The following is a 22,713-nucleotide window of genomic DNA, read 5'->3' as shown; positions in this document are numbered from 1 at the left end:
ATGCATTTTTAACAAGACTCTTGTCTAATTAAGCTCGCAATCACTCAGGCTCTGGAAACGCCATCTAGTTTTCGTGCCTGCCGCTATTCCCGCAGCCAGACGAGAAAGGGGTGCTTTGTGGCATTCAATTGCCGGCCTATTTTTCAGTACGTCAACAAGATATTAACGAAGACGAGGAGGATAAAAGGAAAGTCATGTTTGCTGATCGCCGGTCGCCGTAGCGGAGCGGCTTGGGTCACGTACAGAGCTGTGCTTCCTTACAGCGTCACGCGCTCGGTTGCTGGCCGAGGCTGACCGACACCCCCCCCCCCCCCCAGGCGGTCAGGTCAGTAGTCAGTCCCGACTACGGACTCTTTGTCGGCAGGTCGGCAGCGGCGACCGGAGGCACTGGCAGGCTGTCATTACCGCCTCCTTCCTGTCCCTAAGCGCCGCCGCCGCCGACAAGTCGCACACCGCACACTCATTAGGGAAAGAGCGAAATGCACCGCCATTACGGCCCACTTATTCGGTTGCCGCCGGCGCAGATATGGGAACTTTTTGACAGATCTGATCAGAAACTATGTATGGGCTGAAAAGGTATGATTATGGCCGTTAGCACTGGCGTGGCATCGTTCGATGAGCCCACGCCCAATGCCCCCTCCCCCCCCCTCCCCGCCTCTGCGTCGCCCACCGCCGTGCTCCACATGAGGAGCAACGCATTCGCCTCCGCGCTTGCCTGGGAAGTGCGCCTTTGACCACCGTCGGATGAGTGTACGCCCGCCGCGTGATAGCAGTCTCCGTTTACCGGTCTGTCACTGTGGGAAAACGATTGCGGCTCCCCGAGGCCACAATGAAGCGTGGTGAATGGCCAGCAGCAGCGGAGCGTCGCCGCAGCGAGCGCCGCTCCACGGCCCGAAGCATCCTACAGCTTTACCTGGTGCAGGTGCGTGAACGTCGGCGGTGAGAACGTGAGCGCCCTGACGGCTTGCCTTGCTTGAACGCACGGTTTGGAGCCTTGCCTCAACGCTGCCAGAGGGGCGGATTCGGCTGCGCTGGTTCGGTCGGAGCGGCGAGCTCCGACGGCCCGCCGCGGCGGCTCGCTGCCGGCGCGCGCGGCCGCCCGGGTAGGGTCCGCGCCCGTCGCTAGATGTCACCGCCGGCGCGCGGCCGTCTTGCCTGCCGACGGGCGGCGCGTGCGGCCTCGTTCGCGTCGGGGCGCCTCCGGTCACTATGGCAACCAAGTGACAACAGACGGGCTGGCGGCGGCAGCGACGGCGGCGGTGTCGGCAGGGCCCTGAATGTGAGCCGCCCGCCCGCTGGAAGCCCACAATACTCTCTAATGGCGGCGGACAGCGGCGCAGACACAAGCCACGCCTGTCCGTGGGCCACCACGTCAAGTGATCAGTCAAAGCGACTCATTAATGGCCTGGCGAGTGCACCCCGCAGCGACGGCGGGTTTGCACACCTGAGCTGCGCCCGACAGCGCTCAGCTCCGCACAGAGCGGAGCTGGGCCAGGGAGCGGACACGATCACGCCTGCATTGCACCGAGGGCTGAGCCCGGCTGCTCCTGAAGCGGGCCAAAGGATGAGTCTTCACGCTGGGTTGAATAGCCGAAACCGGAGGAAAAAAGATGCAATGCGTTAACGAGCAAGGTCTTTTAGATCGTTGGTGCATTTCAAGTTTATGTGCAGGGCTGCACGTCTCGAAAAGCTCAGAAGCAATGCAGCCTCAGAAGCTAGCCGTTTTGAAGATGTCCGCTGCTGGGTACTTTCGAGCCTCTTGTTACAACAAAGCTTACGTCTCAGCTGAGAGCCTATGACAGCGCCGCCGCCGCCCTGTTTCTGAACAAATTAAAAGTTCCGTTTCAACAAGAACAGGTGAAATCGAGGAGGCCGTCTTGGCAGGTGACGTCCCGCACGCCTTGCTCCTGGGTCGTCGGGCTTGGCAGGTGCAGCAGCCTTGCGTCGCACAAAAGCCGCCATGGAAACGCTTTCCCTCCGCCGCAAAGCATTCAGCACGAGCCAAACCGGCCTCGCCCGCCGGCGCCCATGCGCGCCCTTGTAACGCCGAAGCACATGTGCGCTTCGGGCGATATGAGTCTCCTTCAACGCAGGGAATATCGAAGAGCATAAGCCCAAGCGTAATTTATAACTGATGTCGTGGCTCTATGCATGATTTGTTCGCACAAACATCTTGGGTATGACACCACGCATGCGCGCATCCACATCAACAGATAACAAAGTCTAAACGTTACGCTGGTGGAAACTATCCCCATCATTGGCCAGCTAAGCCTGTTATATTTACGCCGGTGGAAAGCTACCCGCAGCCCGTCTTGTCCGAAACCTGCATCAGGGGGCATTCCTTATGGGAGAGGTTGTACTGTCTCGAAATTACCGGCACATGAAGTATCCGAGCGTCCATTGACGTCATTACCTCAGCAGCGCTTCAGGGCTGGGCCGCCTTGCCTGCGCATGCTACACAATAGATGATGGATATTTCGAAAGGACAGGCAGCGTGCAGGTGCTTGAGGCCGCCGCCCGAATAAAAACCTCTGTTTCTATTGGTTTCCATAGCAACGTTTAATCGAGCTTTCAGAAGCCAGAGCGTGGTTTGGAAATTTAAAATGGATTGCGCCTCCCTCTGAAAGGTTAGTCCGATGGCAGCCGTCGTGCAGGCATTTGGCAGGAATGCAAACCTTCGCGGAACTTCGGGCCTCAACGCTTACGTCCTGGCATGTCAAATGGTTACGAGTCCATGCCACATGTGGCTCCGCCTCCGCATCCCTACGATGGAATATTGATTGATCAATTTGTTCCCATTTCTTTGGACATATTTTAAGGCTCTGGACTCCAATAAGTAAAAAAGCACTCATGAGCTACGGTCTCCAATTATTGGTATAGGGCTAGGCGTACGGTGTCATTTTGCGGACTCCATGTCACCTACAGGTGGCCAAATCCTCGAAAGGAGGTTCGATTCCAACTTGCGTCTATGGTCACGTTAGCGTCATGCCTGTCAGTAAACAGTGTAACTTAAGCTCTTCACCTTGAAGAACTCAGATGTTCAATGTTTTCCACTTCCGTCTGTCTCAATACCCAAATTGGTTAGAGTGCCTGCCTTCCGATTCACCCACCGGGGGCGGGGTAGGTTCGAGTCGCTTTAGGCGCCTGCTATTTTCCCCGACTGGGATGTTTTTGGCCGGTGGCAGCGGCTGCGTGAAAGGTCAAGTGACGTCAGAGAGCAGGACGTCGTGTCGAGCACCGCGGCACGTTAAGCTTTCGTCACAAAATTCCGCCGTTGACCCGGAATAAAATGGTGGGGTGAAGGCTCACGCAACAAGCACTGCTTAGCGTGGGCGTTCATCCCAGAAATCCGCCCAATTAAAAGGCTCGCACTAAATATTTAAGGAACATCCTGTGGGTATACGAAGAGATGCTGAACCAGAAAGTGTTCAAATGTGCATCAGTTTCCAAAAAAAAATGGTACATCCTCGCCACTAATTAAAGCCTATTTTGGAAACAAAACTTTAGCCTGTCAAAGCTCTCTTTTTAATTTCATGATGACCAGATACTTGGAGAGGTTACCATATGGACACCTGCACCTAATGAATTACAGAGCACATGCATCCTTTAGGCTTCGATACAAGTAGAGGAGTGGCCGGTACAACAAGAGAATCCAATTCAGTGCGAATACCGGTCGCTAGTGCACTATGCCAGCTTTGAATTTTGTAAAGAATGGCGTTAATAAATTTTCAAAATTAATGTCAAAAATCAAGCGGGCAATGGACAATGGGCAAATCGAGTAAAATTCAAATCATCGCAGTTAATGAAATGTTGAGTCGTGTTGGCTCACATTACGCCCATATACCCCAATGTAAGTCGTAAGCATCGGTGACACAAAAAGCATCAGCCCAATAGTAAGGAAATTTTCAGTTGTATTACTCCGACTGTTTGCATGTTCACCTTCTACGCATGATGTCGACCTTCCTCAGCTCATCGCTCCCGCAGTTGATCCACTCTGCGACACACTGTCCCTCTGCAAGTTGAGACTCCACAGTTTCTACTCGCCAAGGATCCAATGCTGGCTGCTTTCATTACACGTGTACATGAGACGTAATCCGTTGGCTATCACAGCTTACAATGGACAGCAAAAGGTATCATGGTATCATGCTGCATCCCATGCGTGTCATTTCGACTGCTTAAACTACAATCACAACATGCTGCGAAGAACCCCTGCAACACCAAACATCGATGTCCACATAATTCACATCATCTAACAGCCCGGTTATGTCAGCTCTGTTGGCTGTAATCACCTAGGACCTAAGCACATCAGCCCTGCTTCTTTTATGTCATTGGCAACGATTGATTGACTTCGCGATCTTCCGATTTGTCAAGTGATGACTGCAGCAAGCCATGGATGACAGTTGTGTTTATTATACACATGAAAAAGCGGTCCGTCTCCCTGCATTGCAGACTATTTGTCTGTCTACTTTTAGCTCATTAACGGAGAAGCTTGATGGATAACTCGACGCATCGTACCAGTATGGCGGACGAGCGCGCCCGAGTCAGCGACCTGCTCACAGAAACAGACGCTTAAGCGGAGCGCTGAGGTCTTTCACCGTCCCCATTCCACGTGACTTTTGCCCAAATCGGCCCTAGAGCCACGAATGTGTGCCCATGGTGATGGCACGCACTCCATTCAGATGGAAGAGCATGTATGCAAGGAGAGGGCTTTCCAGGAAGTCAGGCGCGAGTCGATACCGGTGAGCCTCCACCTCCACTGCGACTAAATATTTTCGTATAGCAAAGGCGTCATACATATAACGTATAACGACATCTCGCACCGATTACTACCTGCAGCAGAAGACAACGTTTAGGCATATCTTTTTCCGTTGCAGGTGTTCGTCCAATCTGTACAAATGGAATTATAACTTTCCTCTCAAAGTTACGCAATTTCTCCATTCCGTTGTGAAGTTCCTCCTTTAAAAAACTGCTGTTTCCCAAACGGTTAATGAAATATCTGCCCAGATCTGATTGCGAGCCATTATGCAGCAGGCAGGGCATGTCACTTCTGCAAATACCCGGCGTACGTTGCGTAGCATGCACTTCAATTGCACTGCGTGCCCCATAACGCTTAATAACCTGCAGCCCTCTCCACGCTCAATTCCAAGGCTACCCCTAAGCAAAGGTTCTCCATCCCATCTCCACGGGCTGCGAAACCAGGAAGCCGGCGCCCTCCCATCCGACTCCACAATTACTGCCGCCCTCTACTGCTGGGGAGCGATTCGCGTCCCCAGGTGCCCCCATGTGGGCCTGCTGATCCATCCCGCCCACTTGACTGCCGCTCCCCTGCCGCCGTCACAGATGGGCAGGCGCTCCGCGGTGGCGTCTGCGCCCGAGGCGGTCGCAGCCCCGCTGCGGCGTACCCGGCGCACTGCGGGTAGCGCCGCCCGGTCGGCGACCCCCGCCGCCCGGGACGCCGGGGGAGGGGGCCCGGGGGAGGCAGGGAGGGGCAGGTGGTGGGGTGCCGCTCCGGCAGCTGCTCCAGCCGGCCGACAGCGGCCGGCGCTAATTCGTCACATCCCGCGCACAAACAGCGCCCGTGATCAGCTGATCGGCGCCGGGTCGCGTTCGAAACTGGAGCGCGCCGCCTGCGCCCCGCGCTCGGCGGCCCGACCGGGGCGGCTGTACCATACGGACACGGCCCGGAGGCACGCTGGGGGGAGCAAGCAGGTCATCAGCTGCCAGGAAGAAGCGCGTCAGCTGGCGGGGGCCGGTTGTCGGACGCCGCGCGCAGCCGCAGCGGACACAGTCGCTGGAGTGAACCGCTGCGCCTTTGGCCGGACTATGCTGGTGTGCAGACGACGATATCACTTTGGAACAACCGAGCCATTATTCTGGACGTGGACGGGCTGCTGCCGCGCATGCTACCTGACTGTTACTCTGCACATAGTAACGATATTACTCCGCGTACGAATGGACCGTTGTCGGACTGCTGGATCATTACATACATGTGGCAACATTAGATCACCCCGGGTGTGACAACGAAGAGGCAGGATGTTACAACGAAGTGTAGCCATACGTAGATATGGCAACGGATTGTAAGCCAAGGCTTACGCTTATTCACTTAACAAGGCTTACACTTGACAACAGACCTTTGAAAGCTATATCCATGGCATGCGGTGGATTATCAAGGCAGTAGCATTTGATTTACGTCACACCGTACGTCAGGGTGGAAGTTTGGCCGCGCTAGGCAAATGTGGTGCTCATTTCGTAAGAGATTATTCCGTTTAGCTCTGCATTCCGTCTGACACCGGAATTTGGTTTAAGCATGCTTTGTCGGAACCAGCATCTGATTTGAAATGACCGTCGCGCAACACGAGAGTTGTCTGCTAGCAGAGGTGGAGCACGAGAGCGGTCTCAAACCTCGTCCAGCCCACACCGGACGGGGCACCCCTGTACCGCGGAACACGGCATAGCGGGCCGTAGCGCACCCCTGCCCTGCCCATCTATCAGGGCCTGCGCCGTGGGAGTGCCGTCAGTGGACCGGGCGGCCGCGCGCGCTCGGGCCGGCACCAGGGAGGGGAGGGGAGGGGAGCGCCGGATGGGGGCCGCGAGGGGTGCCGCACGGCACGTGGCAGAGCGCGTGCGCACCTGGCCCGGCCGAGGCCGGCCGCCACGCGCCACCTGCGCGCAGGAAGCCGGCCGCGCCGGCGCCGCTCGGCCGGCCGCGCCGTAAATGAGCCCGCGATGCAAATGCGGCGCGCCGGCGGCGGCCGCGCCGACGGCCGGATTGCCTAATTGGCGGACGCAGATGGGAGGAATCGTTTCGTGTCCGCCGATGCGTTATTGGGAGGATTCCCGTGATGGAACGCTGGGCGGGGATCTCGCGTGTGTGTGGAGGGGGGGGGGGGGGGGGTGCGCGTTGGTGAGGGCGGGGGCCGACGTTCTTCTGTAGGTGCGTCTCCCCACAGACACCGGCGCCCCCGACGCATCAGTGCCGTTAGATCAACGATCTCATACCAACTGCGAGTTTGTTTGTGTGTTTGTCTGTTTTTGCTTGAAGTTTCTCCGGTTTGCAGCGCCATTTCAGGGGTGCCGAATCTCGGCGGGTGGTCTGGGAAGCGCGTCACCGCCGCAGCACCCGCCTTAACCCGAGCATCGCGGCCTGTTCCGCAACAAGCCCGCTGTTTGGTAGGCGGGAGTGGCCGGCCGCGCAGGCACCAACGAGGCAGTAGTCTTCATTCGACGGCCGCAGTGAAGTCCCGGCGTGGTGAGGAACTCCAGGATACAGGAATGGCTGGAGGTATCCAAGTGCGCGTAAGTGTGGTATTGCGCGAGTTTGGTCGTAAATCATGCAAGCTCCTCACTCCAAATGGAGATATACGCGTAATTGAGCCCCACGACACCTGCGCATTCCAGCAATATGAGCACATGTGCGAACTACCCAGAGGCTGACGAATTACCCTGCAAACGAACATTTGGACCCCTTCAGAGCTGGTGGGCACATGGTTGAGATACAGATGAGCCGAGGAGACCACATGGGTCAGATTAGTGCAGAGCATCGCGTGAAGGGTCAAGTTCAACTGAAGGCTTCTGTATGTCCACAGTAATGCGAGAACAATTTACCACGGTATTCGGTACCACGCGGTGTTTCGAGCCTTGACGGTGAGTTCGAGATTCGACGCGGACGCCTATCCATTTGGTCATCGGCTGTGACGCAGCCGAGGAGACCTCCTCCGTCACCTCTGGCGGTGAGCCCTAAGACCGGAGACCTCAGTACTTTTTGACAGTTTAAGACACTCTTAAGGACTCTTAATCGTCAAAAAAGGATCTCATGCATCGAAACAGGACCCCGAACTCGGCAAGGTCTCCCACAATTCAAAAACAGAAGAGGACTGAAAGGGTCCCCCTTGACCCGTTCGGCCCCGGCAGGACAAATTCCTTGCCACGTCACTGGTTGTCGGTATCATCAATTACAGTTGTGAGAATGCTTGCGTCTGGTCTGGTCCGGTAAAAATTGGAGTAATAAGCTTGGTTTGGTTTTGGCCTAAGGCCCAGCGCTGTCCATTTCGAACAGCTGGAATAAATTCAGAAATAAAAAGCACGCAATGTTTTGAAGTAAATGGCGAAAATCGCGGACCTGTTACGGTAGAGCAACCCAATTACGCAGTATTAATATTCCATCCCGTGCCAGACAGTGGCGATTAATTTTGCACCGGCACGCGTTTTCAAACGCATCGTCAACCGGAAAACAACGCGGCTGCAATTCCGGATGATAACGGTGTCCTCAGACGACCGCAGCCTTCCTACTGCACTTAATTCTAGCCTCACCTCGAAAAGGCATTGATTTTAAAGGAATGTTCTACATTCGAAGACGTTGGAGCAAGCTCAGATATGATGAAATAAGCTCACTTGTAACTACTGGTATATTTTTAAGTGGAAAAGACTGTTCTAGACAACACCGTATATCTATTGAGTAAACAAGCTCATCAATACGTCATTCTTTGGTTGCGTCGTCGTACCTTGCACAATAGTGATTGAGAACCAATTGACGGCCATTATGTCTGGAAATTGTGCTCACGTACGCCAGATATGAACGAATCGACAAGTTTACCTTTCTTTTCCTTGGTGGCCGCAAGGCCAATGGAATGGCAGAATTTCAATGAAATTATCATGGCGTCATGGATGCCTGGGTGACCTTGAAATAGTATGCACATCTTCGCGGGCGTGTAGCTCAGAAGGTGGAGAGGTTTAGGTCTTAAGAATGGCAGGGCTGTGAACTGCACCGAATTATTTTCAACATGGCTATTCCAGTTCAAACCCCTATGTGAATGTTTTAGAATAGGAGGGCTGTGAACTGCATCAAATAATCTTCAGCATGACTATTTTGATTCAAAATATCATGCAAATGTGAAACATTTCCTATAAACCTTGAAGTTTGAGGTCTAATCGGATGAATGCGGGCACATCAAGAACAGAAGTAGCGTTTCACTTTCCATGTCTAGCCTGTTTCCTTTCCCTGGCGCTTTTATTTTACATTTTCCCCAATAAGAGAATCGGTGTCTTCTTTAACGCACATGCACCGAGTAACAGCGCAATATGACACAACCTACCATCACTTCGCGAACGGCTCGCACTGCAGACCCGGCCTTCGCTCTCAGACTCCGCGTGCCAAACACGTCACATCACGGTCGAGTCTTCCCCCCCCCCTCCCCCCCTCCTCGGCAGGCCCGGGCCCGCCGCCGGCCGTCGGGGCGCCCGTCTCGTCGCGTCGCGAGGAGTCCGGGCGCGCCGGCGACGGCCGCTGGGCGGTATTTGTTTATGCCAGGCCGGCGCCGTGCCCTGGGGCGTCGCTGTGTCGGCCCGAACGCCAGCCACCTGGCGGCGCCTCAGCTATCTGGCCGGCACACAGGTGCGGCGGCGGCCGGCCCACCTGCCCCCCCCCCCCCCCCCTCCCCGTCCCACCCGGCGCCGGTAGCTCGTAAAGCGGGCGGCCGGCGCCCCTGCGCCGTTCGTCGTGGCTCGCGCGTCGGGAATGTCGGGCAGAGGCCAGATGGCACCGGCGGCGCCCGCCACGGGAGTACCAGCGCCTACGGAGTGGCCCCGGGCGGCGGGAGGGGTGGGCAGGCGGGCTCGGCACCAGTGGCTTGTGTAGACGGTGAAACGGCCGTGAGCGCAGTAATCGGGGTCCAGATGGCCTCCCGCCTTCGAATGTTACATGACAACATTTATATGAAGCTGACATGATCACCCATGTGTAGGGAAACATAGCCAAAAATTCTCTGAGCCACTCACTCCTTCAACGCCCCAGATCGCCAGTCCCTTATGAAATGATCCAAACAGGGAACCCCGGAGACGATGTTCTTCAGGCAAGGTTTGCTCCAAAACTGATTGTCAACAGTCTGGCACACCATTCTGGTGGTGATGCACATTCCACAGGCACAAAGGCTACGCTGGTGCTCAGGGATGAGCGGATATACAAGTTATTAGATGCGGCAAATTCACCGCATCACACTGCACAACGTGACTGCATCGGTCGACTTATCTGCCAATTGTCGACATTCTTCGAGCGCACAAATTTGTTAAGAAATACGGTAAATGAATGCATCGTAAAACGTTACATACGGGAGAACGAATCGTTCAGTAGTACAGAGCGGAATCAGTGGCATTTGTTTTATAGAAAACGGACCCAAGTCGGCTGGGAGCTTGCTCACTTGCAAGCACAGCAAACATTTTTGCAGGTCAACAGTCGAACACGTTCCTTGACATGGACTGAGATGGACAGGGACAGTGCAGCTGTTCAACATCTGGTCTGAAGGAAATTAGAATCTAAAATAGACCAGATGGCTGGAATCCAACGTGTTTAAGGCTGGTAAATAATGGTAGACATGAGCCGCATGAACTCAAGATATCTCGTGAAAAGGGCCTACATGTATCTTACAACCATTCCGTAAGTCTATGAGTAGCTCCTCTGATAAGAAATAGGCTATCTGTCTAAAACCCAGGGCTCTGCATGTAGAAAGTAGGCGGCTTTTCTTGCTATCAGTCGTCTTCTTTTTGGGCGACGGCTAAACTTCGTCGAAACAATTACATCCCTCAGAAAGTGGCGGGGACAATGCAGCGAGAGACAAGTAAATCACTGCCACAATGGTATCGAAATCTGTGAGCTCTTTCCTATCCAACGGTTGCTGACTTTCACATTCATCATCTCCACCTCAGCTACTGAGCTGACACCATCCGGTCCCTGCTGCGCGTTCAGCACACGCTTTGCTTGCATCATCGGTTCTGCTCTTCTGCTTGAGTTCTGCTTTTAGACCGGTTGACTTTGCCTGGACTTCCTGGACTTCGGGTAGCGCCGTGGGGAGAGCAGTCTGGTCTATGTTCAAGGAAAGAGTTTGTGACGGACCCGCAGAGGGGGCCCCAACAGTGACGTGACTAGCCGCCATGTTCTTCTGGCTCTATAATACCGAGTGACACGTGACGCTTTTGGGGGCGATGTAGACGCCATTTCCAGACTTTGTGAAACAAGCTGTGTCATTTTCAGAGTAACAAAATGTAAAAATATCAGAAAAATTTCCGGATAGATATTCCTGCTTTACAGAAATATGCCTAAGCCTGAGCATTTTTTAAACCCACAAATGTACGTGATTGGTGATAAAGTTTGGCACAATTCGCAGACTGGCCGGGGGGCTACAATTTTTTTAAACAGGAATCTTCATTACTACACTAATTCAGTTGAGTGGGCTTGTAGGTTATGTAGGTGATTTCCACCCATAAATTGAGAAAAATGTATGTAAATCACCACACATGTGCAAAATCATAAGATGCAGACAAAGAGCTCATTACGCTCATCACATATAACATACTGCTGCATAACATACCACTGCAGGTGCGACAAAAATAAAATACATTGCACCACCTCCCCGCACATACCCATACAAAGCCCCTCGCACACACACACACACACACACACACACACACACACACACACACACACACACACACACACACACACACACACACACACACACACACACACACACACACACACACACACACACACACACACACACACACACACACACACACACACACACACACACACACACACACACACACACACACACACACACACACACACACACACACACACACACACACACACACACACACACACACACACACACACACACACACACACACACACACACACACACACACACACACACACACACACACACACACACACACACACACACACACACACACACACACACACACACACACACACACACACACACACACACACACACACACACATATATATATATATATATATATATATATATATATATATATATATATATATATGTATATATACCCATCCACCCACTCATGCACGCCACGCACTCTTGCTGCAAGTCACCCGCTTAAAACAGGCCTGGGCTGAGGGCAAACACGAAGCAGCTGCGCGAAACTCGCCCTGCAAGCGGCCCCACGCCCATAGCAACCATCCCCACAGCAAAAGAAATAAAGAAACTGTCATTTACCGGAGGTGATCTCGGGGTGGTGCGATGGCGTCAGGGACTGACCTGCCAGCCGCAAGGACGACATGCGCTGGAACTCGGGCTCCTGCAGCCACTTCCACATGCGCCGGAACGTTTCACGGCCCGACTTCAGCTTGGACCAGGGCTTGGGGTTGCGCAGCAGGTCGGAGAGCGTGCCTTGCGAGCGGCAGAGCACGCGCTGCGCGAAGATGGCCTGCGGGATGCTGTACCGCTTCAGCTCGGCCGAGATGCGCTGCGCCAGCTCCTTGGTGTTGAGCTCTTCGGAGTCAGAGGCGGTGGAAGAGGAGCTGGATTTGCACTGGACCTGGTGGCCGGTGGTCAGGCTCTGGCCCGTGTGCTGGATGTGGCCTCCGCCTTGCAGCGAAGGTGCCGACATAGCATGCATGGGGTCACGCAGCTGCGGCGCCGGCGAGGGCGGCGACTGCAGGTGCAGCGAGGGCGAGTTGGGTGAGACGGCGTGCGGAGAAAGCGGTCCCAAGCTACCCGCGTTTATGCTGTTGAAGCTGGGCGTCAGCGCCGAGGTGGTCAGCGTGGTGGTGGCAATGTAGCCGTTGAAGGTGGAGCTGGGGGGCGAGTGCAGCGACACCGAGGGGCTCAGTGCCGGGCTCTGGGGCTGCGCCAGGGTGGCGCGCGACAGATCCTCGCGCGTGTAAGGGCTGTTGTAGTTCTCCGGGGAGATGGACTTTTGCGGCGAGTGCATGCCGTTGTGGCTGTAGTTCTGCGGTGAGAGCGGCGACGGCTGCTGGTGCATCATCAGCCCGTTGTTGGACGAGTAGTGCGTGGGGGACATGCTCATGTGGCTGAGCTTGTCGTAGTGGTATGGAGAGTTGAGGTTCATGCTGCTCAGCCCCTGGTTGTTGTGCATGACCGTGAAGGACCCCGATACGTTACCCGACTGGCCATAGGCGAAACGGTCTGAGACGGTGGAGATGGGCGGCAGCGGCTGCAGCGGGGTCAGGGTGGCGTAGGAGGAGGAGGGGCTGTAGGGCGACGGCGACATCCGCCCGCCCAGGCTGCTCAGGTTCTGGTACATGGGCTCCTGAGGCAGCGAGCGGAAGTCGGAGGCGTCGATCATGCTGTGCACACTGGTGGGGATGTCGTCGCGTGGCGAGAGCGGCGCCGGACTCAGCTGGCTGTAGTCGTGCGCCTCCGTCTGCTCGGCGATCACCTGCACACTGAGCGGCTCCTTGTACGGTGACGACGGAATGTCCGCTTTGAACTCACTGGAGCTCAGCTCGCCGGCGCCCAGTTCGCCGTGCGCCAAGTCCGCGTGCGACGCGAGTTCGCTCGAGCCCAGCGCGTGCACGCTGAGGCCCTCGGAGCGCAGCGTCTTCACACTAAAGTCTGCCGGCTCGTCACTGTCCAGGCGCACGTCGTGCGTGCTCAGGTCGGAGGGCAGCAAGTCGTCCTCCGCGCGCAGCTCGTGCCGCAGCAGCTGCGCGTCGTCGCGGAGCAGGAGCCGCACCGGCTGGTGCCCGGGCGCCACCACCCGGCTGTATGTGGGCCCGGCCGCCGCGCGGATCAGCAGCACCTGCGTGGTGGCCGCCGGTACGTCAGCCGGCGCTGCCATTGGCGCACGGCCGGCCGCGCCGAGTCCCGCCAGAAAAACCGCTCCTCACCGTCCGCCCGGCGCGCCGCGGCCGTCGCACGCTGTCCAGGCGCCTTGCTCGGTCGCTCAGCTACTCGCTCGTGTCACTTTCGTCGCCGCACGCTGGAAAATACCACTGTCACTGGCGAAAAATGGCCGCGCAACACTGAATCACGTCACTGTCGGCCGGCCATGTTTGGGTACGGCGGCGGCGCAGGCGCTCTGCGCGCCATCGACTGCCGGTGGAGGGTAAATCATCGCATTGAAAATCAATACGACGCGAATCGATATTATTCGTAGACAACGCACAATAGTACGCGGTGCACGCGCACAGAACACTCACCGCCAACTGGGCGCGTCGCGGCAGGGTCTGCGCTCGTCGGACGCCGTCGTCGCCGGACTATTTTGAGTGGGAGCGCGCGGCCGTGCCGTCGCGAGCGGCGGCCGTCCTCTTTTGTCCGGAGCGTGCGGGTCGGCGGGCCGGGGGCGGTGAGACGCGCGGCCCGAGCGACGCACACGGCGCCCAGGACGCCGGGCGCCGGCCGCTCGAGCGGCACGGCCGGCGCCCGGCTAGCGGGCGGCCACCCACCCGGCATCGATTGCGAGATATCGGTCGGGAGTGGATGAAAGGGAATCGATAGCGGTTACCGGTGTGGCTGTGAAGAGCCGCGTCGACCGCGCGAGAGCAGGCTGCAGGTGTCGCGCCCGGATCGATGCCACAATCGATAGGCGCAGATTTAAAATACATCGATTTCCGAGCTCTAGGTCAGGACGCTTCATTGATCCTGGTGTCAGTGGCGTAACTCTCTCGCTCTCGCTCTCTCTCTCTCTCTCTCTCCCATACGGCGGCCCACACGGGCCGCGTGCAGGGCCCCGCCCGGTCGTGAGGAGGTGACGTGGGCACGCGGGCTCCCGCCTCGCACTCCGCCGGGCACACCCAGTCCTGTTGTGGACAAGGTCTTTGGCTGTGCACGAAAAATATGCTCTGTGCTCTTTGTCGTGGTAAATGGCATCTGTGAGGCTCTTTCGTGTAGCCATGACCTTGCTTGTCGCACCGGTAAATCAAAGCTGTGAACTAGAAATGTTAAATCGCAATAGCAGGATGGATGCGGCTGATTTGTGACGTCAAACTATTCTAATTTATTCCATCATAAAGGCGTGCACTGACTTTTTGGTTCTTCAATGTAGCGGGTAGGAGCCGTGTGGCGTTTGCAACATCCCATCCCTCCGAGTAAAATCGTATGGGCTTTTCAGACCGGTCGCAAGGGAAGTCGAAGGTGATTTGGATGACGTCATCGGGGAAAACCAGAGGTCTGATCTCCACAGAGTTCCCAGATCGTGTGAACCATTAAAGCATGTCAGAGCGTAGCTGACTATATTCTTTTGACCAATATCAGCAAAATATTGGCTGTTTCCACCAGCCCAAGTGCGTGAAATACCTTAAAACATTCCATTTTTTTCTAAGACATATGAGTTTCGTCATACTTGTTTCAAGTAATTTCAACCGAACGCGTATTTTTGGGGAAACTTGCAAGGGCGGTAACAAGAATTTATTAAAGAGTGTCCAGGCCATCATGAATGGTGGGTCTCTACCGTGCAAGGGCGTCCCTAGGATAAAAGGACCTTTCATTACATCAGGGTCTTAAAGATGCCCGAAACTGCTTTGCGACGCAGCATTTAATCACGCATGTATGTGAACCCCGGGAACACTGACGACGGCAAAGTTAGTTATGTTTTCATTCAAGTTATGTCAATATGCAAGGTCACGTGTCCCTTCCTTAAAGCGCAGGTGAGTCAGCACCTTTTTTAAAGAAACTTGGGTGCGTAGTCAAGCACGTGCCAGATCCGACGACTCAGTTAAATACCAGCGTTCATACAGTTCCATAACACCACCCGCTGCGTCTGAATTATTGAGCCCTGCGTCACTGGGACCTCCTTTCGATCTGGGCAGCTGCCTGCTTTCACTCTTGCATCCTCGTATTAAGGATACGTTCACAATGACAGAGGCTTCATACTGTGACACAGACCTCAACCATCCAGCATCTTTGTAGCACGGGACGGATGTACGCTCTCTGTTATGGTAAGGCCTTCTAGCGGGTCTTGGCACTCCGTCAAACAGAACCCTTATTTCATTATGGCCTCCAATGATTCATGACAGGAATCCCTTTGGTAGCACCCCCCTTTGGTAGCACCTCCCCTCATTCTGATCATGGATTTTCCGTTGGGCAGCGGTTGAGAACTGTCCAACTTTCCTGCATGGCTATGCTATTTACTGTTCTTGGTCGGGGCCTCCTCGATCATGGCGTGCGTGCGCTGTCGTGTCTTGGCTCTCGAACACTTAAGATCCTTACATAATTGAGGTCTCTCTCACTCATGATGGGCGCTTCCTGCAACACAATCACTACCGGCCATAGCCGGTCCTTCTGCACCTGGGGACCCCTCTTGATTACTACATTATGTTGTTTGCCATGGTCGGACCTACCAACCAAGCCGCTGCCGCTGACCAGTCACGTACGTTAGGCATATATCATGGCTTTCGAAAGACCTAAGAATTTCGGGGCGAGCGGAAAGATATGTCTGCCCACCCAGCGTACCCGGTGGCTCAGCTGGAAACTTGCTTGATTCGGCTTGATACTTTATGAAAATGACTACTTGAAACTTTTCAGACTCTTGTTAAGTTTTACGTGTGGTGTTGCCAGTGACCGAGTAGTGAACGCCGAAATAAATTTTGTGTTTGATTTTTAGGCTATAAATTAAAGTTGATAATGTAAAGATGTTAGGGTGATCGAACTTTTTCCTATAAATCTGAGAGCTTCTGAATTTGGTCATGCGGCTGGTTCCCATGTTTGAATTCTCCCATGTTAAAAAAAAAATTATTGTCATTTTCTTTTTGTTGTTTTCCCACCAATTTTGAAATAGCCTTATGATCCTATGCGTAGCAGTGGGTACAGCGCAAAAATAGGATTACGACTTTTGCTGTCCTTGCAGCAAACTGCACATCCGCATCGTGGTTTGAGCAGATTTAGCAAGACTGTATTTTACTGATAAATGTGCAAAATTGTGCCCATCTTAAGTTTCATAACGATTATTTCGCATGAGCCTGATAACATTTATTCTGAGGTTATTTCAAGCTTGACATGAGCAGTAAAACCCGAAGACGACCTCGCGTCACAGTTAGCTATATTCCAGTCAGCATTTGAAGAAGAAATAATTAATATGCTAATGCTTTCCTGTTTGCTAACGAAAAAGATCATGCGTCACATATGCACCACCAACAATACAATGCAATTGTAGCCGCACATCTACCAAAGCAAGAGAGGTGTGACGTCACTTCATTCAATGCTAGAGGACTGGTTAGGCTGGTGTAATGCATTTCATTTTTTTATTGATCAGATTTACTTGTCTATTTCTTCCACTGCCTAACAAAATAAAATGGCAGAATAACTACGATCACATTTTTGCACACCTTTTGTGCTTTGCTGATTGGTAAATAGGCGCCAAGGTGGGACATTTTCCGCGAATCTCACAATTTAAGAATATGGGCTGGAAACTCAGTAGTGTTTTAAATACATTCTTTTCGTCATTCAGTGATATTATGATCGACAAACGCGACCTGGTTGTTCTAATGTTGCTTGATGGTGACGCATACGTAGCAGGACCCCACTTTTTAACACGAGCCCAGGAGGTCGATTACATGAGCGCTGCGTTCCGGTGGGGGTCGACTTTCCCCTGGATATTTCGAAATGTAAGACAATCAAATGCAAGAAATTGACAGGATAGGTGGGGCTTTTTTATAATCTCATTTATCTTATACTTTGAGGTTCCTAGATTGTGACATTCGGGTTAAATAAGACTGTAGAATATCAATTTCCATAACTCACAATCGGCGTTAAGTAATGCTTTGAGAGGCATACCCTTTAAAGCAAAATATTTACCGGGATCAATTCAAGTAAGTAACCTCACCTGCCTCTCATGAAGTCAACATAAAATTTTAAGGCCGTTTTGATTCAAGATTTCGAAACGAGCGTCAAAAGCTATCAAAGACAGCGGTTTTTTAGTAACCAAGTGGTTTGGTTTTGACTTTGGCTTGAACCCCATACCTAACCCAAGGTCAGTTGACTTTGTCGTCATCCTATTTTCAATAAGCTGATCGTTTAATAAGCCATGTTGAAGCTGTACGCCTTCATCAACCCTACATTGTCGCACCGCATTGAATGATTCCGAACGCATTGCCCTCGCTAACACCTATGGCATAGGTCAGCAATCTTACAAGGTATATAAACAACTATCGGGAGGTTCGACTAGACCCCACCTGAGCGCGTGTTAAGTGCTGCATCTGCTTTACTCACATTAATATCACCTACTTGCAAACAAGCATACACACACAAAATGTTTGAATGAAACATCAGGCTGGTGAGATCATTGCAAATGGTACATGAAGTAAAAACAAATGTGCCTCCGCTTGACACTACTACAGTCGAACACAGAACGCCTAATTTCAGAAAAAACGCGCAGGCGACTGACATCTCGAATAATTTGTCTACTCACATATGCAATGCCAGTTGTTTGATGTCTGCCAACTTCAGTTATCGTCAGACCAACAATCACTGCTTACAGTACAGGACCATTAACCGGGGGTGTAGTTTCTTATTTAGTTGGGGACCCAGCCCCCCCCCCCCCCCATCTTTGGGAGGACAGTCGGTCAAATCTGGGAAGCAGCCTGTTTTTTGGCAGCTTGGGTCATTTTAATTGTAGGTTGAGTCATGTTTCGCTGTTCAGTCCCCTCCCCGCCCCACACCCCCCCCCCCCCCCACCCCCTCTGCTCCCCCTCTTGCCCCACCTCTCCCCCCCACGGGAATTTTGTGAAACTACGGCTCTGCCATCAACCTAAGATGCTTTGGAGAGCAGGCGACTTTGCAATAGTGCAAAAGCATTGCGCAGATACATTCCCGCTTATGAACTGCATACGGACTTGAAGATCCGTAGCACGCAGTCTATAAATGTATCTGGGTTAGGCTCCAGACACGCTTGGCACCACTCCGGCTCCTCCCAGCGCCATGTCAGTCAACGTCAATGCATTGTGGACCGTAATCTGAGCAACCGGAACCCACTCAACACACAGCACGTGCGAACATTTTTCTCGCCGAGATGTGAAGAAAATCACCCGAAGCTGAGAGCCTTCATAATGATTGACAAAGTGCGAATTTAGAGAGCCGGGTTCTTGAGCTGTTCTCGTATCCTGTGGCTTCTCGAAATGAGACGAAGTTCTTGGCTGCACGAGTGTTTATGGCGCGGACCAATCGGAAACTCAATCCAGTCTATACAGTCAGAGAGGCCTATGGTAATCACGGGCACGATCATGTATGTAATCATGGTCGCGCCAATTTGTGCTATGCCATATGAGTTGGTGAACATTTCAGGGCTTCGGCAAAACCAACGGGAAACAAGCTGCTGCCAACAGCCTCCCTCCTCTCCCCCCTCCCCATCACCACCCCAGTTTCCGCCCTGTGGCGCTCCCCTCCGCCGCCTGCCCCAGTTGGGTTTGTCTACCTGGCGGCTGACGGGCGGGCAAATACGGGCCGCCGCGCTTCTGTGGCGCCGGCACACGACAGCTGCGCGCCATGACTGCTGACGTCACAGACGCGCCAGCTGTGCCGCGTCCGCGTCACGCGCCAGGAGGACCGTGCCGCGCGCCACGGGGCGCCCCGCCACCGCGACGCGTGGTGAATTTGGCGCCAGTCCGTGCCAGGGCGGATAGCGTCTTGTGAGGCCGCGCAATCTCCTGGAACTTGGGTGGTAGGCTGCGCCGCATGGCAGAAAAGTCCAGCGGAACAGGCTAGGCCCTCATTCGCAGGGACGGCTTTCATTCCATGACCGATGTGGACGGCGCTGGAGGTGGAGGGCATGCCACCAGCGCCCTGTGCATCGTAATAGGGCTCAAGGAAACACCTAGAGGCTGTATACCTTGCACCGGGGCGGTAGTTTTGCAAGCTCAGTAGGGAAGGTGGGCGGAGCGGGAAAATAACTAAACTTTTTAGCAAACTACGCCAGAAGCTGGTTTTTATTCGGATTTGGCTCACACTGTGTTCCCAGTGGACCCTTCGCAGCTGAAACGAAAACTGCACTTCTGCTTTGCACGGCTGCACAACCCCAAACGGTCCTGAATAGTTCCTACCATTCAGAATTGACCGTTATAGAAGAACGGGCGTGACAGTGTGAAAGCTTGACAACATACGTCAATGTACTGCTTCGAAAAGTTTTGTGAGCACTTTGTGCTAACAGCCGCAGGCCCCATGCGGCCTTTGCCTCTGTGTCTTCCCGTGCTGGGCATGCCTTGGCGTTGCCTAGCAACGGTGCCTAGAACACTGGCGCTAGGTCGGGTCGGGCCGGGTGGGGCAAAGGTCATTGGGTACAAATCAGTGGCGACCAATATCCACAGCCGACCAATAGGGAGAAGAGGTTATAACGCAAAACCAATTTCCGACAACTTCTTGGCAAGTTGCGCTCAACAACACAGTCCCCGTCGCCAGGCACCACCTTTTGGCGATCTAAACGAGACGGCTGTCGTCGGAAATCCTGTGAGTTCATTACTCTTTCAGCAGGAAGGTCAAAGAGACCGATTTACAAAGATGTTATCAGTATTAGCGTGATGTTGCCGTGTGGCTGCGCATGAGCGCCCGAAATTTTCAAGAACATAAAACTAAACGGCTTGTGTGAAATGATATTGCTGTTTCTTCGCGCATAACGCCAGTCACAAAAATGTAAATGAACTAAGGTATGGCTCAAGATAACGCACATACGGCGTACATGTCAGAAATGTAAGCGAACGATTCAGATGAAACAGCGTCGGAATGTTTTCTCCTAGATCCGCGTAACTATATAAGTATGCCACCAAGAAACGAGGGCGATTCGCGATGAGACCATGAGGGGATTTCATCCCCGTCATCCGCTATATAAGAAGGCTCGCCTTATCCCTGGGGCAATTACATAACGGCCCAGTGATAATCCAGCTTAATCGACTGCTTAGTGACAAGTTATATGAACAATTCAGCTTGGTTTGAATTATTTGAGAGACTCAGCTTGTTATTTCATGCGGATGTTGACCGCTAGACTTGACACCAGACCAGGTCATGTCGACTTAACTCCAACATGATTCATGCACCAATCCGTATGATGAAATGGAGCTGCAATGCAAAGGAACGTCGATAATACAATTACTCCCGTGGTGAGTAGTAAAAAATGCAATGCGTTTGTATTTGTGAGCGTCTTATAATAGGTTCATCGATACAGTCGCATGCCATTAGGCCGTTTCTAAGCAGTTTCTTGGTGAGCACTTTATTAGTTTATCAATTTTAAACTAATACATGGTTTCATTGCATAGACCAACCGTCTACCCGTTCATAATTGCATTTGTCACCCATGACTTAAATGCGCAGGTGTAATAAGGGAAGCATATATTTCCGTACCAGTCTCGCAAAGAGTCACCTTTGACCTATCCATCGCTTGCCGTATCCGTCTTTCCCAATGCTTTCACATCACAGGCAATGCCTCAGTCTTGAAGATGGATTTGTCCTACTGACATTTATCCAGAGAGCTGTGTTAGTTGACTAGATCTAAAAAACTATTGTATATATAGAGAGAGAGAGAAAGAGAGAGAGAGAGAGAGAGAGAGAGAGAGAGAGAGAGAGAGAAGAGAGAGAGAGAGAGAGAGAGAGAGAGAGAGAGAGAGAGATGGAGAGAGAGAGAGGAGGAGAGAGAGAGGAGAGAGAGAGAGGGAGAGAGGAGAGAGATAGAGAGAGAGAGAGAGAGAGAGAGGCGAGAGAGGAGAGAGGGAGGGGAGAGAGAGAGGGAGAGAGGAAGAGAGAGGAGGAGGAGAGAGAGAGAGAGAGGAGAGAGAGGGAGAGAGAGAGAGAGAGAGAGAGAGAGAGAGAGGAGAGAGGAGGAGAGAGAGAGAGAGCGAAAGAGAAAGAGAGAGACAGAGACAGAGGCAGAGAGAGATAGGGAGAGAGGGAGAGGGGAGAAAGAGGGAGAGAGAGAGGGAAAGAAAGAGAGAGAGAGTTAGATAGATGGACAGATAAATAGATAGATAGATAGATAGATAGACCGATTGATTGTCAGGTCAGAGTGTTGCAAACAAAATACCCCCAAACCATGTTCATGGCCTCTCAGGAAGGTGGCTTGCAACTATAGTGCATTGATGATCTAGATAAGGGTGTCCTTAACGTTACAAAGAAAGTTTTGCATAGTGTCATTATTTGTTCATCGTCGCAGCAGGCACAAAGAGGTAGCGTGGTAGCTCAAAAAGATCACGATCGCGGGAAGGATGAGTGCGTCAACTCACGCTTACGTCATATGAAAGAAAGAAAAAAAACGTTCTGCATTTTCAATTCACATACATAACGCAGACTTCGTAGCAGACTTCAGCAGCAGACTTCGTAGGAGCACCAATGGCACGTCCGTGACCTGGCGCGACATTCCGACAACCCGACACATGGTACTTCAGTGGCCTGAGGCGACATTCGGGGCGTGCATCACCCAGTGCCTCGGACGAGAGTGAGGGAATTTGTGTAGCGATATGCTGCACCTCAACGCATTGACGCTGAGCAGGTGCACCCCAGTCGCGTCAATTGATGCACGCCTGCTCTTGTGATGAAAGGCAATGGGCTGCGCGTGCTTGTATCTGTGTTTACACGGCGATGGCTTACATGCGATCACACCAAAACAGTTGGCCATTACAACCAGGCGTATTGTAACAGTCAACCACGGATCCCGAGAGCGCGTCCAGGTTCACAAAGAGTGGTTGGCTATAGGGTGCAGAAATCAGATCATGAGATCTTTTGTGTGGCTCCGGGACATGTATAGTTATAACGGCTATGTTGTAGCGGTATCATGCAACAAGGAAGTGAGCTTGCAATGGTTATGCAGTTACCATCAATATGCACAAAACCCAGTCCCCACGTCAAACAGCTCAAGATTGATTAAATTACTCCGCAAGTAACACACACGAAGTCAATACCATAATAACAGCCCCAAAACCAGGTTCGCAAGACCAGCTCCGTATCTACTTTTTGTTCACAA

At 53.0% G+C, this 22,713-nt stretch overlaps 1 protein-coding gene across 6 annotated transcripts in view; it reads right to left on the bottom strand.

Moving 5' to 3' along the window:
• The window catches only part of onecut (homeobox protein onecut), a 44,460-nt gene extending 30,386 nt beyond the window's left edge, over positions 1-14,074 (bottom strand). For 2 of the 6 annotated variants that reach the window (XM_037234627.1, XM_037234631.1), the window contains exon 1: positions 12,072-13,932. In XM_037234627.1, the coding sequence (XP_037090522.1) occupies positions 12,072-13,617 (1,546 nt within the window). In that variant the 5' untranslated portion in view covers positions 13,618-13,932. Of the gene's footprint in view, positions 1-12,029; positions 13,933-13,978 lie in introns of those variants that run through there. The other 4 variants (XM_037234626.1, XM_037234630.1, XM_037234628.1 and 1 more) reach the window with 4 other exon arrangements.
• Between the last annotated feature and the right edge of the window lie 8,639 nt (positions 14,075-22,713).

The sequence above is a fragment of the Pollicipes pollicipes genome, unplaced genomic scaffold, assembly GCF_011947565.3.
Source record: "Pollicipes pollicipes isolate AB1234 unplaced genomic scaffold, Ppol_2.1 Scaffold_7231;HRSCAF=8579_pilon_pilon_pilon, whole genome shotgun sequence".
In the NCBI taxonomy this organism is placed as follows: Eukaryota; Metazoa; Arthropoda; class Thecostraca; order Pollicipedomorpha; family Pollicipedidae; genus Pollicipes; species Pollicipes pollicipes.
The sequence above is the reverse complement of the archived record's forward strand: the minus strand, read 5'-3'. Positions and strand labels throughout refer to the sequence as shown.